Consider the following 22,882-nt stretch of genomic DNA (forward strand, 5'->3'; position numbering starts at 1 on the left):
GATTTGCATAAGAATTGGGCAGCTTTATTACACTAGATCCCGGTCCGCCAAATAGGACACGCATGGCTACCAATTGTCCAATTGGAAATGCCTGTTGTCTGATGTAATTGGCACCTATTTTCAACATGTCATTTGATGCACGCCCACACAAATGGTGTATTTGACAACCTTTTCAAACGCCACGCTGAATTAAGATACAAGGGAGAAATGGAAAAAAGCTGTTTGTGCTTTGATGAATAGTAGCATTTATAGGAGAGAAGGCTTTAACTATAGGATTGGGATCCCCTAGAATTCGGGTCCCTGAGCAGCCCTGAGCCGGTTACTCTTTAACTCGGCTTCTCTTCTAGATCGACATTCTTTGGGAAAGCATGCAGTAACTGCTTTCTTGAATACGGTTACTCTTTAACTCAAACTCCCAGCCCCTAGAAAAGGTTCAACAGTTTGAGAATGAAAGAGAAGTTCTCTGTAGGAATAGGATTCCATCTACGTTTATCTTTCTAACTTTCTAATACGAACCGCATCTCTCCTAGACCGATTCCTTGGAAAAGAAAGCACCACCTGCCACCTAGAAAAGGTCCCCTAGTTACTAGTATTAGAGGATGAAAGAGAATTTCTCTGTAGGTATTAGATTCCATATGGGCTCTCTAAATTTGTAGTACAAACCCCAGCAAACGCAGCAAATATTTGATTCCAACTACTTTTTTTTCTTAGCCTTTAATTTTGTAACCTTTTCAACTGCCTTTTCTTATTAGGTTCTGGTTTCATGTTTTTTTCCTAGTCATTTTTCTTGGCCCTTTTAGCAATAGGAGAATGGTTGAAGATTTACCTAAAAGGAAGCGAAAAGGACAAAAGATTCTAAAAAGAGGCTCAGAATAAGTAGTAGGGAAATATTGCAATGCACACATCTTAGTTAATAATGTGGAACTGTCAAAACTACTGACAGTCATATATTCCAAGCATATATCAGCTTCCAACTATCAAAGCATAAAGAGGAAGGCCCTTGTTCACTTTCAAAGAGCGTAAACAAGCATGCATGTACAAAAATGCAAAGCAAATGGTTATTCAATTTGCTCTATTCCCAGCTCTAGCATAATGTCTCTTCCTCCTTTGAAACTGCACCTTTTCCACCTCGTCTTCCAGTCTTCAAACACCCCTCTTCTTAGCAGCGCATGTGACTATTTAAAAACTGGACATCCTTCAACCACAATACCTGGTGCAGTCGGGCATATTGCCAAAGGACAGTGGTCGAGCTTAGTCCCCCACCACTTCAACTCTCGGTTCTCATTTTGCAAAGCAAAGAATAGTAGAACACCCATGAAAGCTGTCCCAGCATCCAATGCTGCAGATAGAACATAGTTATATTTCTGCCACCAGCCTTTGTGGTATTTGAACACAAAGTAGTTAAAGATGGCTCCAGTGACAAGCCAGCTAGCTATATTGGTGGGAGTTGCTGGGGGCATTCCAGCAAAACCATATGATATAACTGGTATATTTATCAAGGGAATCCATTTCTTCTCGGGAAAGATTTTGCTCAATACCCATACAGGAACCGGCAAGACGGCTCCGATGAGGAACAACCATACCAAGTTCCGGTACAACCCTCCAGGTCCAAATAGCCGCCTTGGACCAATCAAGCCCCATATAACAGAAGCATCAAACGTCACTCGGAATTTAGGGCAAGTCCAAGGGCTGTCAGGATGGAGTGTTTCAACATCGCAGATGTTATCAATGCTTGCCAACATCCACCATGCAACCGCAAGATTCACTGTACCGGCAACAATGGTTCCCACCAGCTGGAAAATAAAAGGGCTGGTCAGCAACCAAAATTCTAAGAACAAAATTCTTATACCATTAATACATAAGTTTGGGCTGCAGAGACCTGAGCTGTGTACATGCACCGTGGTGGAATTTTCATGTAGTGCCCCAGTTTGAGGTCAGATAAGAAAGAGAGAGCATGGACTGTGCTGATTCTTCCATAAATCTTGAAAAGCAAGTTTGCAATGGGTTTTCCGGGCAGGACATAACCAATGATAAATTGTGCTATTATGTCATATCCAGGTTGCTGCATAGTAGTCATTAAAAACATCGAGATGTTAGCATCACAAAATCCACAAATTCTTCCTCCTTGCAACTCTACATCAAAAATGAGTTTCTTGTCTTTTAAAAGGGCAAAGACAAGAAGAAACACAACAAATTAGAAAGTTGATTCATCACCTGGTTGGTAGTTGCTTGAATGATTCCAATGGGGAGGGTAACAACAAAAGCCAAGACAAAGGCAAATAGCATCCCCCACCACGGGAGTTGAACCTCTTCTTTCCACACAAAAGACATTAATAAGGATAGTATTATGCTCCCGAGTAACAAAATGAGGAACCACCATTGAGGCACTTGTTTGTATCTTTTCATCAATCTAGCATGGACGTCCAACTTCACATTCTTCATCGCTGATCTGCTCTGCTTCAAAATATCACTAGAGAAAGGAAACCAATTGTAATTTGTCAATCTGGATTCTAATTAGTCAATTACACTCAAGATTCTATATTGAAGCAGTGAATTGTACTGGAGACAGATATTCATAGCCAGTTCTTTTCCTCAGTAAAAAACTACTACTGATTATTTGAAGGGGATTATAAAAACAAGACAAGTTCTTCTGTAAACTTTTTGGGAAAAATAAGTAACCCTAACCATCATTTCTCATGTCCTCCAAACATGAGAGAAGTCACAGCATTTTGATCTGTCTTTTAAATCTACCTATACTTCAATGTTTAATGTTGAAATTAATGGTTACCATCTGTTGTAATTTATACTTGGGTATCAGTATCCAGAGAACGAATGAAAATCAGCAAAAAAGATAGCATATTACATATATCTAGCAAAGTGTAACTGCTTACAAGACTCAAAAGTTTGAAAGCAGCCTACCTGCCATGAAATAGTGCCACATGAGTTAGTGTTGCTGTAAATCTCGCAAATCCTGATCCGATAGATAGGGCGAACAGAGGACTAAGATAGAGCTTCCCATAACTATCATAAGCAGCAACATTAAGATCATATTGCGGCGTCAAGATCTTTGTGGTATCATATTTTTGCCCGGTGTGAGTGAATAGCTGATTAGAAAATATAGGGAATTTCCGAGCATCAAAGGTGTTAAACTTCCAGTAACACAAAGGGACAATTATGTAGATGAACATAATAAATCCAATCCCAACATTGAGGATGGAAGACCAGGGTGTCACAAGGGGGCTGCCATGATAAGCAGATATCCCTGCCCAATCAAGAGTGAAGGCACCAACACCAAGTCCATGGTAACCAGACCCAATTTGCTGAGCTGTGATACTACGGGGCCATGCCCAGCACACCCATGAGAAGAATGTCAGAATCATAAACAGATATCCGGGGAGCGCATAATAGAGAAAGCTCGCAGTCAGGGCAATAAGGAAAAATTTCATCCGGGTAAGGCCTTTGTTTTTTGTCTCCCTTTCATGTAGTGCTCTGTCGATAAACAACAAAGTAATTGATTCCATCAATATCAAATTATTGGAAATAAGTAACAGTCAATCCATAAAACATATTCAGAGTATCTGCTTTACACTGATGTAGAAGTTCTTTTAGCATGGATTACTTTTGCTTTGTCCATATGCAAATTCTCCATTACTACAATTGATAAATCAAGCAAGTAATTCTTGTCAACTCTATCTTATTTTTATAAGCAATATGCTCTCTCTAACCAAAGAGAATATTACACCAACCGGGAAAGATAGCCCAGAAAACAAATCCTCATCCAACGAACACTTGTTTATGACTTGAGAACAGGAGGGTAACTTTCTGCCTGGAGATCTAAAAGTGATAGTGGCAGCACAGTTGCACCATATCTATGTTATACTCCAAATCTTTTTAAACTTATGAAGTCAAAATACTAAAATTATTCAAGTGGAAAGCACATGATAGAACACAAGCTAATTCTCTGCCACCAATGAAATGCTTGTGCTTCATTATATTATATTCTTTCGTCCTGTGTTGCTTTCACTCACCAAAAATGTAAGTGTCGCCTCTACTAATTCAAATAACTAAATTACAGTCAATTGACTGGAGGTTTCTCTGTTGCCTTCAACCAAATTATTGGGAAATATGAGATCCTCTCAAAAATAATTTCCCCCCTGCATTTCAAGGTAACAATAAGGTAAAATAGAGCAGAGGAAAACAGACCTAAACAGAGAAACCTGAGCAAGGTTTGAAGGCCACCACATATCAACCGGATCTACCAGGTATCTCCTAAGCATTCCAGCCCATCCATACCCCAAAATCTGCACATAAAAATATTAATTACAAAACAAATGAAGAAAAAAAAAAAAAGAGGTCCTGAATTAAATAAATAAAAAAATAAAAATCGAAATTTGAGTTTTCTGAAGTGATAAGTAATGGGAAAAAAAAATAAAAATAAAACATTATCTTCGGAAATTCTGAACTCTTCAGTTGGTCAGTTCTTTGAAACCCTTACCCAAACCAAAAAGGAAAAGAAAAAAAAAAAGAAAAAAAGAAAGAAAGAATAAAAAGGAGAAAGATACACTTCATTAATTAATTAAGCCCCCATCTTCAACCCTTCATTGATGAGGACAACAACAACAAAAAAATGGAAATAAAATAATGGAAAAAACACACATAAGAGTCCATGAAATTGTTTTAAAATAATGAAACCTGCGTCGACAATACGATGAAGAGGGCACAAAGAAAACTCAAGCTCTGCTTATAATAAGCCTTCATGACAGTAATGGCACCGATGGAGTAGGCATCACCCCCACCATAAGAGACACCACAATTGGCGAAGATGGTGATGATGACATGCTCCTTCATGTTGAACGGCCCAGGATTCAAGCTGAATCTCCACCCCAACAGGCTGTACTCCGTTCTGGGCAGCGTGGAGGCCATGAACTTCCCAATGGGCAGGGCGGCGATTTGCATGAGGATGGCCGAGATGGTCAGGGGCTGCGTGCGGTAAGTGAAGAAGGTGTTGAGGAAGATAAGAAGGACGCATGAGGTCAACCCCAGAAACCATGCCCGGAAAGTCATCACCGGCAGTGATGGGTCATCGGTCTCCGGCACCACCAGTGCCACCTCCTCCACTGGACACCTCTCGTCTGAATCGGCAGCAACCCCGTTTGTCTTCTCTATACCGTCCATCCGGTTCTCCGTTTGGCTCTTGGACGCCATAAATGCAGTTCAAAGCTAGCTAGGTAGCTCTCTGGAAAACAAAGAAGGAGACACAGACACTCTGTAACCTGTAACAAAGCCAATCAGTGCCTTTCTCTGTCTCCCTTATCTTTAACTGTAGAAGTGTTGGAAAATTGAACATAGAAAAACTGACAATAATATCTGAAACAAAAGGCAGAGTTCGGTATTTGCTTTGAAATGTGTCAGGGAGAGGTGGTTGGTTTATATAAGACTGAGAAATGCCGGAGTACTGTTCACTGCTGTAGACCCTTGTTCCAACCTTACATAATACATGTTAGAATCTATTTTCTTTATTCTTTTATTTGTTTAAAAAATAAAAACAAAAAAGTGTGACAAGAGTGTACGTCCCCAGCATTTTTCTATAAGATTTCAGGAACGGTATAATTTTGTTTTGACAATACTGCCCTTCACCTAAGCAGTGTCACAGACTCACAGGCAGACTTTTTGCCCTTTTCGTCTGCACTCCTGACTTGCTGACCTAATTGTCGAACTCCCTTTTAAAAAATAAAATTTAATAATATATATTATATCGTGTCATCACCAATCACCAATTATTTTTGTAATAAAAGCAATTTTTTAAACTAGGAAAATGATACAAATAACGTATTACGTTCCATTTCTTTGTGCCAGTCGTGAGTGTATAAGTTATGCTCGAAGAGTGTATCGATCACTCTCCTTTAAACAATACGATGACAAACCTAACTTGAAATGAAAATTTAAGACATGAATTAACTACAATTATTGATTGTTGTTTGTCATTATCTCACATCCTTTCTTTATTTTTTTTCTAAGCATAAAAAAAAAATTAAAAAAGCTGTAAGAGGTTGACACTCCTTATGACTGAGTCAAGATTCCCATACAACGAATTTGAACAACTAATGGAAAAATAATTTTGATGGAATTTATCTACCCCAACAGATAGTTCTTGTACCTTGTTCGATTAAATTGCAATTCAATCAACCTAGTGCAGCCAATTCCAATTCATTTCAATTCATTTTTATCAGGGTCCCTCAAATAAGGTCGAGTCATCTGTTAATCCCAACTCTACTTCTGACAAAATGGTAAGACGTTGGTAGGCATAGATAATGACGTTTATTGTACCAAACCGCGTAACAAGGATAAAGTTTAGCCTTAAAACAACGCCCTTCATTTATTGTCTATACGATAATGGGCACAACTTAAAAGAAAAAAAAAAAAAAAAAAAAAAAAAAAAAAAAAAAAAAAAAAAGACACTTACTGTACGCATGCTTTCGAAGGTCAGTTTTAGAGCCATAAATGGTTACATCAACTTTAAATTTCAGCCATGATTAAAGAGGGATGCTAGGTGTACCAAATTCTTTTACCAAAAGATGAATACCAAATGATGTGGAGCTTATTCATTGGAGATAATCAAAACAATTAATAAAAAGAAATGCTACAAGTACCAATGAATAAACTCCACATCATTTGGTACTAATCTTTTGGTAAAAGAATTTGGTACCCCTATCATTTCTCATGATTAAATAACTCGGCGTGCAGAACTATAACAAGAGTTATTTCTTTTCTTTTTTTTTTTTTTCTTTTTTTTTTTGTAAAAAGTACATATAATCTCTTTAAATTATCACTCAATTGTTAATGTCCTCTCAAACTATCAATTGTGTCAATGTATCTCTTCAAACTACTAAAAAAAATATTAATGTCTCCCATAAGACTAACAAAAAGATAAAAATAACCCTAAATTTTTTTAATAAGACAAAAATATCCTTATAACTTTGAAAAAAAAAACTAAAACTTTAAAAAAAAAAAATGGAAAAAAATTAAAAACAAAAAAAAAAAGATTTTTTTAAAAAAATGAAAATTATAAAAACATTTTTTTTAAAAAAAAAAAAGAAGAAGAAGAAGAAGAAAAATCAGTTTTTATTTTTTATTTTATAAATTTATGTTATTTTAGATTATTTTAATAATTTTTTAGTTTTTCTTTTTTAAATTAATAATTTTATGAATGGTATTTTTGTCATTAAGAGGAACATTGACATTTTTTGGTAGTTTAAGAGGAGACATTGATACAATTGATAGTTTGAGAAGAACATTAACAATTGAGTGGTAATTTAAAAAAATTATGTGTATTTTTTTTTTTTTTCCTAAGTAGTGTACATTGCACACATTTTTGGCCGTTTGAAGCAATTTATTTTTCATTGTAATTAACCAGTCAAGTCACTTTCCCCTTCTAAAAGAAAAAAAAAAAAGTCATGCTGTCGTATCACGATTATGCAGTAGGCATGTCACGCAATTGGTAAGACTAAAGTGAAATTTTGAATTATCTTTTTTCTTTTTTAAACTAAAATTGAGGATAAAGACCCTTACAACTCTCTGTTTCAAAAGGACAGAGCATAGAAAATTCAAATTGTAAGAAACCTGTGAAAGTAGAAGAATTATATCCAAAAATAAAATAAAATAAGAAGAAGGATTTTTAATTATAGGGCATCTCAATCCCTAAAAGTTATCGTTTAGCCTTTTATTTTTAAGTCAAAGAAACCGACTTGTTTTGTGTACATTTTAGAGAATAATGCTAGGCTCGAATTATACTCTCATTTGGTGAGGAATAAAACTCAAATTTTTTGTTCGGTAGCCAAAACATGAACGAGAGACCAAACTTAATTTTTAAGTCGAAAAATACTCACTTGGGTATTTATATGTCTTCTGTCACTATTGCTTATAAACTGGGTCGGCCGGAACAATCCCAAAACAAACCTTTACTGCTTACAGCGGTAATTAGACGTGGATCTGTACAGTAAAGAATTATCCCTTCTGATTAATTAATTATATCCTGAATTCAGAGTATAAATAAAAAAAAAAAAATTTCCACATGATATATTTCATTATCGTTGTCCCTATCGTTTAAGTATATCATACGCTATTTTGATATTTGTAATTTTTTAAAAGATCGCACACCCAATTGAATCTTTCTCTATTTTAAATAAACAGTAAATATTGTAAGATCGAAAGAGATACCGAAAACTGTGAAGCTCGGGAAATCTTCGGAGATTAGTGATTACATCCACATGACAAGCTGATGACATCAAATTGGTCCTAGCTAGGCAGCTGCTATAGGTTGCCTCTTACAAACGCTATTACGACACAACCTGTTCCTGGAGCAGTGATGCTTATGAATAAATAAATTCATTTATTATTAGCCATTATGGAGACTGGAGAGTGGTCTAAATTAAGTCAATTTGGATGTGCATTTTGGTAATGGAGAATTTACGCTCTGAACGTGAAGTCACGTGCTAAGAGGCGCTCGGCACACGCTCGTACAACACGACCTGTTCCTGGAGCACTGGAGCAGTGATGCTTATGATCCTATGGAGAATTGTCTAAATTAATTAAGTCAATTAATTAGGACGTGCATTTTGGTAATGGAGAATTTACGCCCCCGCCCGTGAAATCACGTGCTAAGAGGCGCTTGGCACACGCTGGTCTCGTGTGATGCTCGTGTTCTCCGCATATAAGACAAGCATAATGGATCCACGTGGCAGAAGTTTTACGTTTGCGTAAGTTTGACTATAGAAGAAGTTATGGCTCACATTTGACGGGGATTAGGTATGATAATATTAATATGCTACCAAGCTAGGGCAATTACATTTCCACGTTGCGATTCTGATACTCCATAGATTAATTTTAGTACCAAGCATTATCACTATCACTTCAAGCAAATGCATTAATTGTGGTGAACCCCCACATATTAGACGTGACAGATGTGCTCTGTACCCATTGAATAGTATTGTAACAAACGCTAATTATTCAGATATGCAGGAATTTATCGTTAGATTATTAATAATTTAAGACAGTAAATATATAAAAAAATAAAAAATAAAATTATATATTTGTCAAAATAAATATATGAGCAGTGCGGGACATATTTGAATAGGTGAGTCTAATGAGAGTTCTTACACATTTATTGTTTAAAATTAAGAAGTAGCACATGTGGCCACACGTGGCAAAGGGTGACCGTGCGAGATATTTAAGTCTTGAGTTTTGATGGACTGTCGTGGAAAGTGGTTTTAGAAGATTATATATTATTGTACTCATAATTATATGTCCATGGCCAACGACAACCTAAATCATCCACTCTTATTTATATAACCATTTAATCTCCGATTCTCATTTTTTTTTTCTAAGACAAAATAAGATAAGGTTACAAAAGAAAGTCTTTCACACTTTTGATCCAAATGAAAAAAAAAAGAATGAGTGACCAAGTGTGAATGCTTTCAAATGTCAGGTTGGAAATGGCTCATCGAACTAATCAATGTACACATAATTTGCACTCCTAGAGACTTTACAAGCCTTCTAATTATATAAAAATAGCAAATTAACATTAATATCATAAATAATTCTCATTTTTTATCACTTCTAAAGCATTCACTTATTTGACTTTTACTGTTTATTCTATGTTTGGATTTCTTAGTTCCTTTATTATTATTATTATTATTATTATTATTATTATTATTATTATTTTTATAATGTATGATCTGGTTCTTCAATTTCAAATTAGGCCATAATAACATCATAAACAGTTGGAGTATCGTTGCTTGGACAATGATTGTGTCAATTTTATTTGAAATAAAGATGAATTATTTTATAGTCAAAAATTTATTTTGTTGCATCTAATAACATATATGATAACATATTCACGTCATAGCATTATATACACTATTAAATTTGTTAAAAATAAAATAAAATAGATTTGATCTAAAATGACTCAAATTGAGAGGATCCTTGAATATTACCCTCTCCCAAGGAGAAAAGCCTTTATACCACGACATAGCTAGGTAGGAAGTGTCATTTCATTGCACAGCAACATATGTCCCAGAGAAAGAAAGAAATAAATAAATAAATCCCAAAAAAAAAAGGCACGTGTTTGATGTTTCCACTACTTGTGATATTTGAAATAAAAAAAAAAAAAAAAAAAGCATAATCATATCAACCTGAATTTGCACACCCCCCTTAATAGCAAAATTCTAAGAAATTTCAAGGACACATCACCTAAGAAAAAAAAGAAAAAGAAAAAGAAGAAGAAGAAGAGGAAATGTAGTAATCTAAGAAAAAAGAATAAATATAAAGGAAGAGAAAAGGATGGTTTGGCGAGGCAAGCCAAAGCCCACTATTTGAATATGCGTTCAAATGCGAGAAATTGGAGACAATGTCCCTTTTATTCCTTTTTCCCCACAGTGGCCGGAGTCTCTAGGGTGGTGATCACACGATAAAGGGGAAGAAGATCTAGGCGCCATAGAAGCCGATCATTTTTCATAGTGGAGGGTCCTATGATTGAACTCGCAGGTCCAGAGCAAGGGTTGACCCTAACCACTCGCACAGGAGTCTACACTCGAAACCCTGCATGTGCTTCCAAATTAACCAGATGACAGAGCAGAAGTTGCATCTCCATTTTTGGAGATATATATATATATATATATATATATATATATATATATATATATATATTATATAGCACCATCCGGGCCTTGCCATGGAATGTGGCGAACGGCATCACTTTTATGTTGTTTCCATGTACAAATGTATACGATCAGTAGGAAATGCGATTCAAGAGACCTCAAAAAGGTAAACAAAATAATCAATTATGAGAAACATATCATCATTCCAAAGAAGAAACATGAAAAAAAAAGGAAGTCAAAGATCCCATTTTCATAAAATGTTAATTGCTAATTGAGTTTGTAATTAAGTTGTATTACTCTAAGCATTTTTTTTTTTTCTTCTTTAACTATAATACCAGCTGAGGTGTTATTTGGTGATAGAAGTTAATTTATTTATTTATTTTTGAAGTAATGTTATATGTAAGATTCGTATCTTTCTCTTATCCCTAAAAAATGATATAGCATTTAAAATCATCAAATTTAAATTCGATGATAATTTTAAAAGTCGTGTCACATTTAAAAAGATAAAAGAGGAATATAAATCTTGCTTATAACATTATTATTAGTATTATTATTATTATTATTTTTATTTTTTTTTTTATTTTTTTTTGTGTAAGGATGCCATTGAGATTGTCTTCAGAGAACCAGACAAACGTTGTACCATCATTATTCATCATCAAGACAGCTAGACAAGCTTCATACAAGCTTCATAATTCATTAGGCATACTTATGGAGTTATGGTTTGAAGTAATAATTTCTGTTCTCCAGCTTCTCAGCCACTTTTCTAAGTTTTTTACACAAATAAGAGTCCGTTTGGCCTGTAATTTCACAAGTTAAAAGTATATTTTAAAACAAAACCGTAGAAAGTATCCCTTTTGAAAGAAAAAAATACAACTTTGGCAAATAAGGATTACATTTAAAAAACATACGATTTTAACAAACGCTTAACTGTATTTTTAAAATCATACGTTTTAATTGAAGTGGGATTGATTGATAAAGGCCTTTTTCCTTTTGAATAGAATCTCATATTGAATGAGATAGGCTTGATTTGCAGAGCTGAGAGTTCACACCGAAGGACACTTGAACGTCTAGATGGAGGACCTTGCATCTACCACATCAAACAAAAGAAGTGGGTCTTGCTGGCTCACGGGTCAATAATTAGCCATGGAATTTCTTTTTTAAATTTTTTCACTTGATTTCTACCTTAACTATTAAGAACTTGTTCTTGTTCTTACTCATTAAAAAAAGTAGAAATATAATAAAGAAAGAAAAGAAAGCATGCGTACGCACTTGTGATAGAGACAAGAATTAATAACATATATAATCAAGTAAAACAATTGAAATACACGACCGTTCGGATAAACTAGAGATTGGCTGCGCCATCTCTTATTCAAATTGATCCAAGTTTTCCCATTACAATTTTGTGAGGCTTTCAATGGAGTTTACTTATCCGAATATGTGTTTGAGCATGTTCGAGACTTTCCCATCAAATGCTTCTCTCAAGATAGGTAGATTATGTGCTCGAAACCACGGCGGGAGTATGAGTAACAGTTAGTGACATTGTGACAGATTACTATTCAAAGACGATGTTGTTTCTTAACTTGGCATACCAAAATGTTAGATTTATGAAATCTGATAAATAATTTGATATATATTTGAGAGATTCGCCACTTCCCCTGTAAATAACGTCTATTGAAGCGACTTATAGCCAGGATGTATGCATCGCGATCATCATGATCATGATGGCACTCAACTAAAGGGCCAACTTGGCACCGGCCAGATCGACTCCATCGTCGATACTGCTCTTTAGTGACTACCGTACCGATCGATCAGAACATGTTGCTAAGGTTTTGCAATTCTTGTCCTTGTCTTTGTGGCCTAGGTTTGACTTGGGACGTCACTCTCTTCTGTGATAGCTACATCCATCTCATTTCTAAATTAGAAAGAAAAGAGATAGCAAATAGAAAGGAAAAAATCTGATGGGATAGGCCGGGTGCAATGAATTCATGGGAGATCAAAGGCACTAATTTAGGATTGACAATTTTTTAATAATTTTTCGTTAAATTAAATAGGTCAGATTAGAGTTATATATATATATATATATATATATATATATATATATATATTGACACAACTCAAACCCGACACATAATACTTAGAGCTGATAATTTTTTATACGACTCATAAACTCGACACAAATTGAACACAAAATTACATGTTAAGGTTGAAGGTTCTGAAGAAGGTATTTATGGTTCGAGATAATGTTTGATTGAGTGGCATGGGAAAGCTCGTTTTAGTTATATATATCAAGCCAGAATAGAGAAAAAGGCAGCACTTTGAACGTTTTTCACATATTAATTTTAGTCCGTTCATACATCTTCAAGCACACTTTATTAATTTTATGGTTATCTCAGATAGATGTGAACCCTGATTGAGGTCTGGAAAGTCTAATCCAAGTTGAATGGGATTGTTGGGCCTCCTTGTCATCGAAAGGTTAGGAATCTTAGAAATTAATGCACTTAGAACAGGAGGATGACATTGAGACCTACAGCAGAAACGTCCAAGTTTCTACTGCCTTCTTTGCTTTTCAATTATAGCCGTGGTACCACCCCACCATATATGCTCGCAGTGAATATGACTTAACCAGTCTGCTTCACTTTTTGTCGTCTAAGCTATCTTTCACCTTAAAGTGTAATCCCACCAGTGGCCTTGTGGTCCAATAGCCTGTATACTTTACAGAAAGGCCATGGACAAACCTGAAGAATAATCGTTCCCAGCACACGCCACATTGTTGATCACCACACCATGCTATGTACAAAAAGAGCCCAAAAAAGCTAACTCAACCAGCTAACAAATACGAGTATATGGTACCCAGATGGAGCTGAATTCTGTAGGCTCCAGTTTTCATTGTCTGTGTACAGCCCCAGAAGTGAGTAGGAGGCATCACGCATGTAAGAGATGATGACCATCATTTTCCTTTAGACGTTCCTTCTTGGAGTGGCATGGGAATCTCTGAGGCAATGTATCATTTCAATTATGTTCTTTGCTCGTCACTCGATCTTGACAACAGTGAAATGGACCATAGGCATCTAGGATGAGTGGTTCACATAGATGAGGACTGTCCTGTTGTGAAAAAAGGGAATTCTACCATTACCCATTAACCACATGTTTTAAACCTTCCAATTCTGTCAATGTTTGTTTTGAGTGGCTGCACTATGAGCCCCATTAGTGGAAATGCAGGATCGTTGATTGTGCCCTCCTTATTGAGGGCGGCCATTTCAATTAATAATAAAAATAAAAAAAAAATTAAAAAAAAAATCAGTATGTTTTCTATCATTCTTTATTTCTTTGATATTTTATATGTCATACTTACTATCAGATGTCATTGATTTTAGTTGCTAATTGTTATGAGTTTCAATCTTGTGTCGTTGATTTTAGTATACAACTAAGTAAATCCTACTTAATTACAAGCATTTATCTTACAAGAAAGATAAAATAGATTAGTCATATCATGTATTGAGAATAATATATTAACAAAACTTGAATATAAAAATTTGACTAGTAATTTTACATCTCAAAAATCTAGAAAAATTATTTTAAAATTAAATTTTAATTTTTGATATAATAAACACTTTAAAGACTTCATTTTAATTTTTTGCCTTATCCTTCAATTTTTATTGAACCTCCCCTACCTCCAATCAAATATCTCAAAGTTCAAATAAATATTAGGATCACCGATCGACTTGGGCTTTAATTTGTTCAAGCCCTTCTTGGTCGAGCATCTAAAAATCCTGACCAGCATTACAAAAGACCATGATCCTTTGTGCTGGCTACACTCGAACATGCTGAAAACACTTGTATAGCAACAAAACTGATGAAGAACACCAGGCTTAGTGTGGGATGTCTTACGAATGTTTACTTCTACTCATACCAAAGTGAGAACTATGGGATTTGATTCTTACACTATACCATCACAACAATTGTACAACAACCCCTCATATGAGGGTGGACCCTAGTGTGTGGAACCCACCCTTATGTGAAGGGTTGTTATACAGTTATTGTATTGGTGTTGTAAATCTAACATTTTCCGAGAACTATTGGATCACTTAATGATCAGCGCCAGCTCAGTTCACACACAACTGAATCCTACGAAGATAGGTGACATCTCAATCAACAACTATTTGAAAATAAACAATCACTTTCAGATACACCAGCAACTAGCTGTATCTTGATCGAACAACCTTATTCTCACAATCTGTTGTAGATATTCTGTTTTACATATTTGAATTCAAAACTCAAATGTACATTTGGTAAAGTTGTAACTATTATAAATACAAGCACTGCCATATATGTATTCAGAAGGCAGCAAATTACATTGAATTCTCTTATTGTTTATGGTATCAAAGCCTCAAATCTACTAACATCGTATTCTCACCGTGTCTAGCTACTCAAACCAACACCTCCACATCCCAATCTTCAAGCTCATGATCTCTTTGGTCATGTTGATGGGTCAATAACCTTTCCTCCAAAAACTGTTCATGATGCAACCACATATACCAATACAGTAAACCCTGCTTTACTATTTGGTACCACAAGGATAAGTTGATCCTTTTAGCCATCATCGATACATGAATGCTTGGAAGAAATAATGGGCAAGTCCAGCCGTCAGAGAGCTCAAGTACATTTTGATTAAACACGTGAAATATTCAATTGAAATAAGATAAAATTTGCAAACGCGCCATAATTTCCACTTTGATATCAATCCAGTTACTTGGAGTGAGGTGGCTTGAATGCAGAAAGCACAACTTTCTGTGCTGCTAAATTAATTAGTAGATACAAAAACACAGGCCAACTTACGTAGCTCATTACAGAGAGAGCTTTTAGATATGGATGTCCGCAGTCCATAGATACATACTTCAAAGTTCAAACCTAAGGAGCAAAAGACTCGATCGATGACACTGTCTATGGGATGCCAAGGGGGGCATAACCCCATGATTTTCCTTCTTAATTATTAGCATGCCTAGGAACATATATATAGAAGCACAAGCATCGGTCACATAACAGAGCAAGCATTGGGGTTCTCATCACTGAAAATCTGAGGAGGATATGCATATGCATACTCCAAGAAGTGCTTCGATGGCCAATATTCACTTCGCTTGATATCGCCCTTCTTATCGTCCTCTCCATTGCCTTCTTCACCATCTTTCTTGTCTCCCTCTTTTTCTTCCTTCTTTTCCACTTCTTTCTTCTCTTCTTCTTTCTTTTCTTCTTCCTTCACTATGGAAGCTTGCTTTCTGGTTCTCTTGAACACATAATCAACCAGCATCGTCGGGTCGACGACTCCTTTTACCACTACCTGATCATTAGCTAGGTCTGTTTCCACTGATTCAACACCTGCGATCCATACACTCCAATATCACTCACTCAATCCAACGGTAACTTCAGTTTAGAAATTACACTCTATGTAATGCTTATTCGTTTGTTTGTTTAAAATTGCGGATCGGCATTTAAAATTGTGTATTTATTTAAAAAATTTATTATTTTCAAACGCAATCTTAAACTAGACACTTTTCATAATTTTTTTTTTTTTTCTTTGTTTCTTTTTTTCATTTATTTTAGAAAAAGTCAACGCCTTTTTTTTAACCAAACATTTTCTTAAATTTTTTAAATATTCTTTCTTTTGAATATCACGTTAATCCGTTTTTATTACTGTTATAATCTTAACCATTACTATTCAAACCAAATATTTATACCCAAACTCTTTATCGAATTAGCCCAAAATTTAATCGGCGAGAGAATATACTTCATGAAATAGAAATTATTAGTTTAAATTCCTCTTCTCTCCCTATTATGCAGTTGTGTGGACATATTTAAAATAAAATAAAAATTGGTCCATTCGATCCCCATCAAAGTTCAATGGACAAGAGCGATTGACATGCCATAGGATAACAACACTGATTGATTTGATTGCCTGATTATTAAGAACAGTATGTTATTCCCTTCCAAAAAAAAAAAAAAAAGAAGGAAAAGAATATTGAAAGGAGAATTGAATTAATCAGCAGGTCTTTTCATCTCAGTCCCAAATAGAAAAACGAAATTAGGAAAGGTAACCCACACAAATGGGATAGGAACAGGCTGCAATTCGGTGGCTATCAATGAGATTAACTTGCCTGTATTTTTTACCTACCAAAAAAAAAAAAAACCAATTTACTGGCCTGTATTTTTTTTTTATTGGACAATTGTTTGCGTATCTCATCGAAGTCCTTTCATATTAACCGTTCAAATTGACTGGGATTCAACTAGAAAATTATAGCCAATTTTGATCCGAAATTATATGTTAGCATGTCGATCTTTTGGATTATATTCATTTAGAAATTTTGGATTAACACCTTTTCATAGATTCAGAATTCTACAACGATATATTGAGTTGGGGGTTCCATGATAAGGATTAGACTGAATTGCATATAATATAAGAGAGGATTTTGATGAGATCCGCTTGCTTAAACAGCTTGTTTGAACAAATAGACTATCGAAAGCTCTCTCGTTTGCTGTTCGGGTTGGCCGCAATTCGGTCATCCCCATGATATTAACACATTTAACTCATTTGAACCGTACAATTTGTTACTATTTGATTCTTTCATGGCCTTCTATCACACGTACATCTTCAGCGTTTTGAAAGTTCATGAGTCAAACAACTTACCTTTTAGGCAGATTGAAGGTCCATAAATCTCCTTGGCCACTTAAGCTTATTAAAAACAAAAGAAAAGAAAACTTACGAATGAACTTTTTAGGCCCAATGAACCATGGAGTAAGGGGACTCACGAATTCAAACCTTATCGATTGTTATCAAATTTCTTTTGATGTGTTGGGTTCGTGTCGTGTCGTATTAATGCATGAATATAAAATTATATATATCAATATTAACTTAACTCATATAATTAAACGAATTGGACCTTTTAACTCTAAATTACAAATTCATAAGTTGTATAAAAATTTGTCGATCCTAATTTTTTAGTACACTTCTGATTTGGGCGGCTCTCTTAACTTAATACTTCACCAATTACTTTCCAACTTTGATTATTGCGAGGTAAAATAAGCTAGCAATTTAAATGATGGAGACTGATAATTGATAATGTACCTGGAATTTTCCGGATTCGCTTCTGTATACCTTGAGCGCATGCTTCGCAATGCATCCGAATGTTTAGTACGACTGTTATAACAGCAGGAGGCTGATGATCACAACAGATCCCAATACTATTGGTCAGATACAAATAATTTGAAATCCCCACTAATTATAAAATTTAAAATAAATAAAATAAATTCCAGAAAAAGTTTTCTTCAACTTAAGCTGGAAGAATATATATATATATATATTAAAGTTTTCAGTTGACATAACATGCTTAATATATTCTTTATTGAATATTTTAGAAGTCATTTGTGTCACTCTTGTATCTTTTCTTTCCAAAAATGAAATGACTTTTAAAGTTATCATTTGATCAAAATCAATAGTGATCGATCACAAGTTTAATAGTGATTTTAAAAGTCACCTCATTTTTTAGGAATATAAGAGTGACATACGAGGGACTTCTAGAATTTCTCATTTTTTATTTCATCAGTTGAGACAAGGTATAGACACAGGGTAGACTTTTTTTTCCTTTGAATTAATTTATTTTTGGGTATAGACAAACAATAAGATAAAATTATGGTCTAACTCTGAATTTAATTATGCTTTCTGCGGGGTAAATTTTATAAAGGGGCTGCAAGTGGATCTACTCGTGAGAAGGAAGTTTTCACTTTTCACAGTCGGTGTTGTTTTCTATTATGATTGTGGGTTAAAACTTAAACAACGCAGAGGCTGAACCCGTGACTCCATTGTTGCAGACTTACAGTGCGGTACATGCATGAACAAGTTGTGGAGTTGTGGGGTCAAGAGCTGGTGATAGGGCTCATTTATCTTCCTTGTGAAATGTGCCTAGCTACTGGCAACTTGGGCGGGTTACCTTTCCCACATTGTTTGGTTACTTTCATGTCAGCATGAAGACAGCTGCTACACATTTGACTGTTTAGTGGGTGGTGGAGTCCATGCATGGGCTAAAGGTAACTTCTTTTTTTCGGGTAGGAAGGATAACTACTATACCCAACTTTAATGCTTTACTATCTGGTCAATATTTGACTGTTAGGAACTGTTTGGGTAGGCTCTTATCATCTTACTAGAATACTAGGGACGGTGGGATTAGGATACAAAGAGAAAGTAAAGGGAAGGAGAAACCATTTTATGAGCGGGGAAAAGGAAGATAATGGGAGTTGGGTAAAAGTAAAAGTGAAAGTGTGAAACCGTACATATTTAGCCACCAACATTAGGATTTGAATAAGGTGCGATTTGTTGTTTCGATCTCCCACAAAATTGTCCATTTCCTATCTGTTAATGTTTTTTTTAGATAAGTTATGATTTATCTCTACCATTATTCCTATATCAATTGCCTCGCACAAGAAAAGAGCATTAAAGTACTAATTAAATGGTTAAATTTATATTTTTTTTTTCTTATTAACTTAATCTTTTGAGACAAGTAGTAATTTGACATTTCTAACACAAATAAAGATGAATTGGTTTATTAACAAAAATATGCCATTTTTGGGACTTCGGCCTTTCAATAATTTAAAGAGGATATATATAACAATACAAGTAGATGTTTATCTATTTTCTTTTCTCCTACAACCAATAATAGGAGGCCAGGGGAGAGCCCTCTTTTGGTTTCCATGTCTTATCAAACAAATATTAGTGGTGTAATTGATATGTTATGCATGTGATACTATATTGTTAAAGAGTAAATTACGTGTTTGAATTCTGTGTCTACATAATTGTACCTCTTCTTTTTTCTCTTCCTTCTGTTCTTTGTTTTCTTCCTTGTTCTCCTCAGGGGGTTTTGGCAAAGGTGAAATTATCTCAACCTTTCTGCCACTTTTCTTTTGTAGCCGTTCGCACACCTTTATGGGGTCTGCTGCCTTTCCTTTCACCACCACTTTACTGGCCTTGCTATCTGTGGTTACATCCTCCACCCCTGTGACAAAAATTGGATAAGAATATAAAACTTTATGTTATTTAATTAAACGTGTTAAACGTTTAAAAAAAAAAAAAAAAAGAGAATATTATGGTCTTTCAAAGAATTTTACTAAATCATTGACAGGATCTTAAATTTACAGAGAAAAAAAAAAGAAGAAGAAAAAAAGTGAAGACAAATGACGAAGATCTCTTCATACATATATGCATTTCTAAATTAATTTGGAGAGGTGAGAATTAAAACAGGAAATGACCTTCAAATCCTTTCAAGGCTCTTGCCACTTTCCTAGCACAGGCCTCACAATGCATATCAACCTTGAGTACAATCTCCGGTGGTTCTTCTTCCTTCTTTTCTTCCTTTTTCTCTTCTTCCTTCTTTTCTTCTTTCTTTTCCTCTTCCTTCTTCTCCTTCAGTAACACAAAGAATATTAATTAATTATAGAATAACCAATATGAGCACAAAATATATGGGACCAGTACTCTACAAATTTCAACCATTTTGACCGTTTGGATCAATGAAAGAACAAATGAAGAAGAAGATCGATGTAAAAACAAAACAAAATGGTGAGATAAAAAAAACTTACTTCTCCCATTTTTGTGATGCTTATGAAAGTAGTCTGCTTCAGATAATATATTGACAAAAGGCAAAAGGCAATATGTGTTATTGCAAGCAGATCGAGCAGACTTTTCAAGTGTTCACCCTCTCTCTCTCTCTCTCTGTTTATTTTGAAAGTGTGTGTGGGAGGAGAAGAGGGGTTAGAACGTTTAAGTAGCATGGGGATTCTGCAAATCTGATGTGGAATTGTTTAATGCAGGCTAGACATACGTCCTTTTGCTGACTCGGCATCTCACAAAATGCCCTCCATTTCCGTCTAAATGACTCGGATGCCGTACCCCAAATAGTGTTTACATTCAAAGAATGTGACAAATTGGTGAATTAGTATTTTGTCGTGTCATGGATTGAGGTAAAATTCATGTTTTATGTTTTGAATATTATTTGTGTTTTGAAGTGTTTGTTAAGCAATTAGTTTTGAAAACAAAAATAAAATATGTTTAACAAAAATAGGGCTAATACGAGGATTATTTGTTCAAACAGATTTTTGGCATCCCGCCCTCCAAATTAGGAAAATGAGCCTAATATGAGTTCTCTCATATTTACTGCATGAATTTGCTAGCAATTCAGACAACAAATGTGAGAGCGCTCATATAATATTTCTTTGTCCGAACAGGTTTTGAGCATTCCGTTTATTGGCCTCATAGAAACTCTTTCATATTAACTGTTTGAATTATATAGCAATTTAGAAAGCGAATTATTGGGATTCGAGATTAAGGTGTAATAACCTCTTATAAAGTACAAATTGTAGCAAAATCTGTGTGAGACCATAGTTTGTTGATTAATGTGAACTGTTTGGTTAGCTTCATTGCCTACTTTAGGAGGTGATGATGGGATATTCACAAGAAAAGAATAAAAGGAGACAGAAAGTCCAAAAAGATCTTGATAAGGTTAACTTTTACCGGATTAGTTTTATGAGACAAGGTGATGAAATCCTGGTTTGGTCCAAATTATAGAAATTATCTTAAAGAATTATGGACTCCAAATTCTTTCTTTTGATCTACCGACCCAAAAATCTTTTTTTTTTTAATCATCACCAACATGTGCCAATACCCTTTTTTTTTGGGTAAGTACACGTGCCAGCACCCATTGCCACAAAATGATTGATGGGTGTGTGGTGATTAGTTGTCCTAGATGCCAGATGCGTATGAAAATGATGTTATTGTGAACTCCGAAAATTAAAAGCCTTCACTATTAATGTTTGTGGTGTTCAGAGTTCGTCTGTGTACTTTCAATTGAATTTCTTTTAGAAAATAAATAAATAAATGCTTTCAATACTACAATTTTTGTTATAAAATCATTAAGCAATAAAGTTTGTTAGATAAATTTAATTATTTAATGACTAATTTAGTAAATGTCATAAACTATTACATCAATTTATAAAAAAAAATTAATAAAACCCATAATAATTTTAATATGACTAAACTAACATGTTGAACTGTCATATTTTCTATTATAATATAAATTAAATGATGAAATTTATTTTTTCTTATCGGTTTAAATTTGTAATGATTTAACGCATTTGAATCCACTCCTATTCAAATAAACTGGAGATGAGTAGGTTAATTCAAATGGAAGGGCAAAATCGACCACAAAAAAGTAAAAAGATAATTTTGACCTTAATTTTAAACCAACGGTAGAAGATTCTTATCATGATTTAATATGATATTAGAATAAATATCCTGAATTCGTATCATATTTTTATTATTTATTTTAATTAAATATTTTACGTGTTAAATTGCATCGTATTAAGAATTTATTATTATTATTTTTATTAAATGAGCTGTAGTAGGTGGGAAAGAGCGGAAGAACCGAAAGACAATGAAATATGGGATGGATGGAGCCCACAGATTTGGATTCCAAGCCCAAAGTGATGATCAAGCGCAAGGGAACCCCACACGTATGGTCGGCCGGGGAAGGGTATCAAGGATCAGGTACCTATGGAAAAAGAAAAGCTGGAATAACAGTGGGACCCATATAGGATAACCGTTCGTTGTATGACACGTGTGATGATAAGCATTATCGTCATCTAAGTCTCCATTGAAATGAAAGTGGTATGAGAAAGGGAGAGAAAGGAAAAGCTGATTGGTCTCCAGTCTTACTTGTAAACAACTTGACGGCCACTCTCAAGAATCTCAACACTCAACGACTCAAACAAATGGATCTAAATTTCCTTCCAATTAGTTCCGCCAATTTCCTACTTACTCAGTATTTTTGCAACTAAAACTGTTGTGTTTTTTTTCTTAGTACCCCAAAAATACATGATTTTTTAATTAGAGTAATATTATATATTATTATTTCAATATACTGACGTGATATTGTTAATTTATTATTAATTTTTTTTTAAAAAAAAAAATTAACAATGGTTGATTTCAATCTGTCAGTTTGGTCAGAATCTAGTTTGTCGAAATCTAACGACAGCAGCTGGATTCTGACAACAGCTTTTGAATTCCGGTTTTCGTCGTTAATGATTTTTTCGTACGAACCAAACGTCGAAAAATATTTTCAAAGAAATTATTTTTTCTGAAAAATAATTTCGTTGAAATATTTTACGGCATAAATTATTTTACATCGAAA

At 34.6% G+C, this 22,882-nt stretch overlaps 2 protein-coding genes across 2 annotated transcripts; both read right to left on the bottom strand.

The window, feature by feature from the left end:
• Positions 1–906: 906 nt before the first annotated feature.
• LOC133869526 (oligopeptide transporter 3) lies at positions 907–5,416 on the bottom strand. The gene is made up of 6 exons (XM_062306554.1): positions 4,693–5,416; positions 4,204–4,301; positions 2,920–3,489; positions 2,215–2,470; positions 1,880–2,062; positions 907–1,793 (listed from the first exon to the last, which is right to left on the bottom strand). Exons 1-6 carry the CDS (start codon positions 5,203–5,205, stop codon positions 1,176–1,178), a joined length of 2,238 nt encoding a protein of 745 aa, XP_062162538.1. The 5' UTR covers positions 5,206–5,416; the 3' UTR covers positions 907–1,175.
• A 10,000-nt stretch (positions 5,417–15,416) lies between these two features.
• On the bottom strand, positions 15,417–20,448 carry LOC133869620 (heavy metal-associated isoprenylated plant protein 7-like). Its single transcript, XM_062306662.1, has 5 exons — positions 20,277–20,448; positions 19,947–20,100; positions 19,500–19,693; positions 17,773–17,863; positions 15,417–16,028 (listed from the first exon to the last, which is right to left on the bottom strand). Exons 1-5 carry the CDS (start codon positions 20,283–20,285, stop codon positions 15,688–15,690), a joined length of 789 nt encoding a protein of 262 aa, XP_062162646.1. The 5' UTR covers positions 20,286–20,448; the 3' UTR covers positions 15,417–15,687.
• Between the last annotated feature and the right edge of the window lie 2,434 nt (positions 20,449–22,882).

Source organism: Alnus glutinosa, chromosome 5, assembly GCF_958979055.1.
Source record: "Alnus glutinosa chromosome 5, dhAlnGlut1.1, whole genome shotgun sequence".
NCBI lineage: Eukaryota > Viridiplantae > Streptophyta > Magnoliopsida > Fagales > Betulaceae > Alnus > Alnus glutinosa.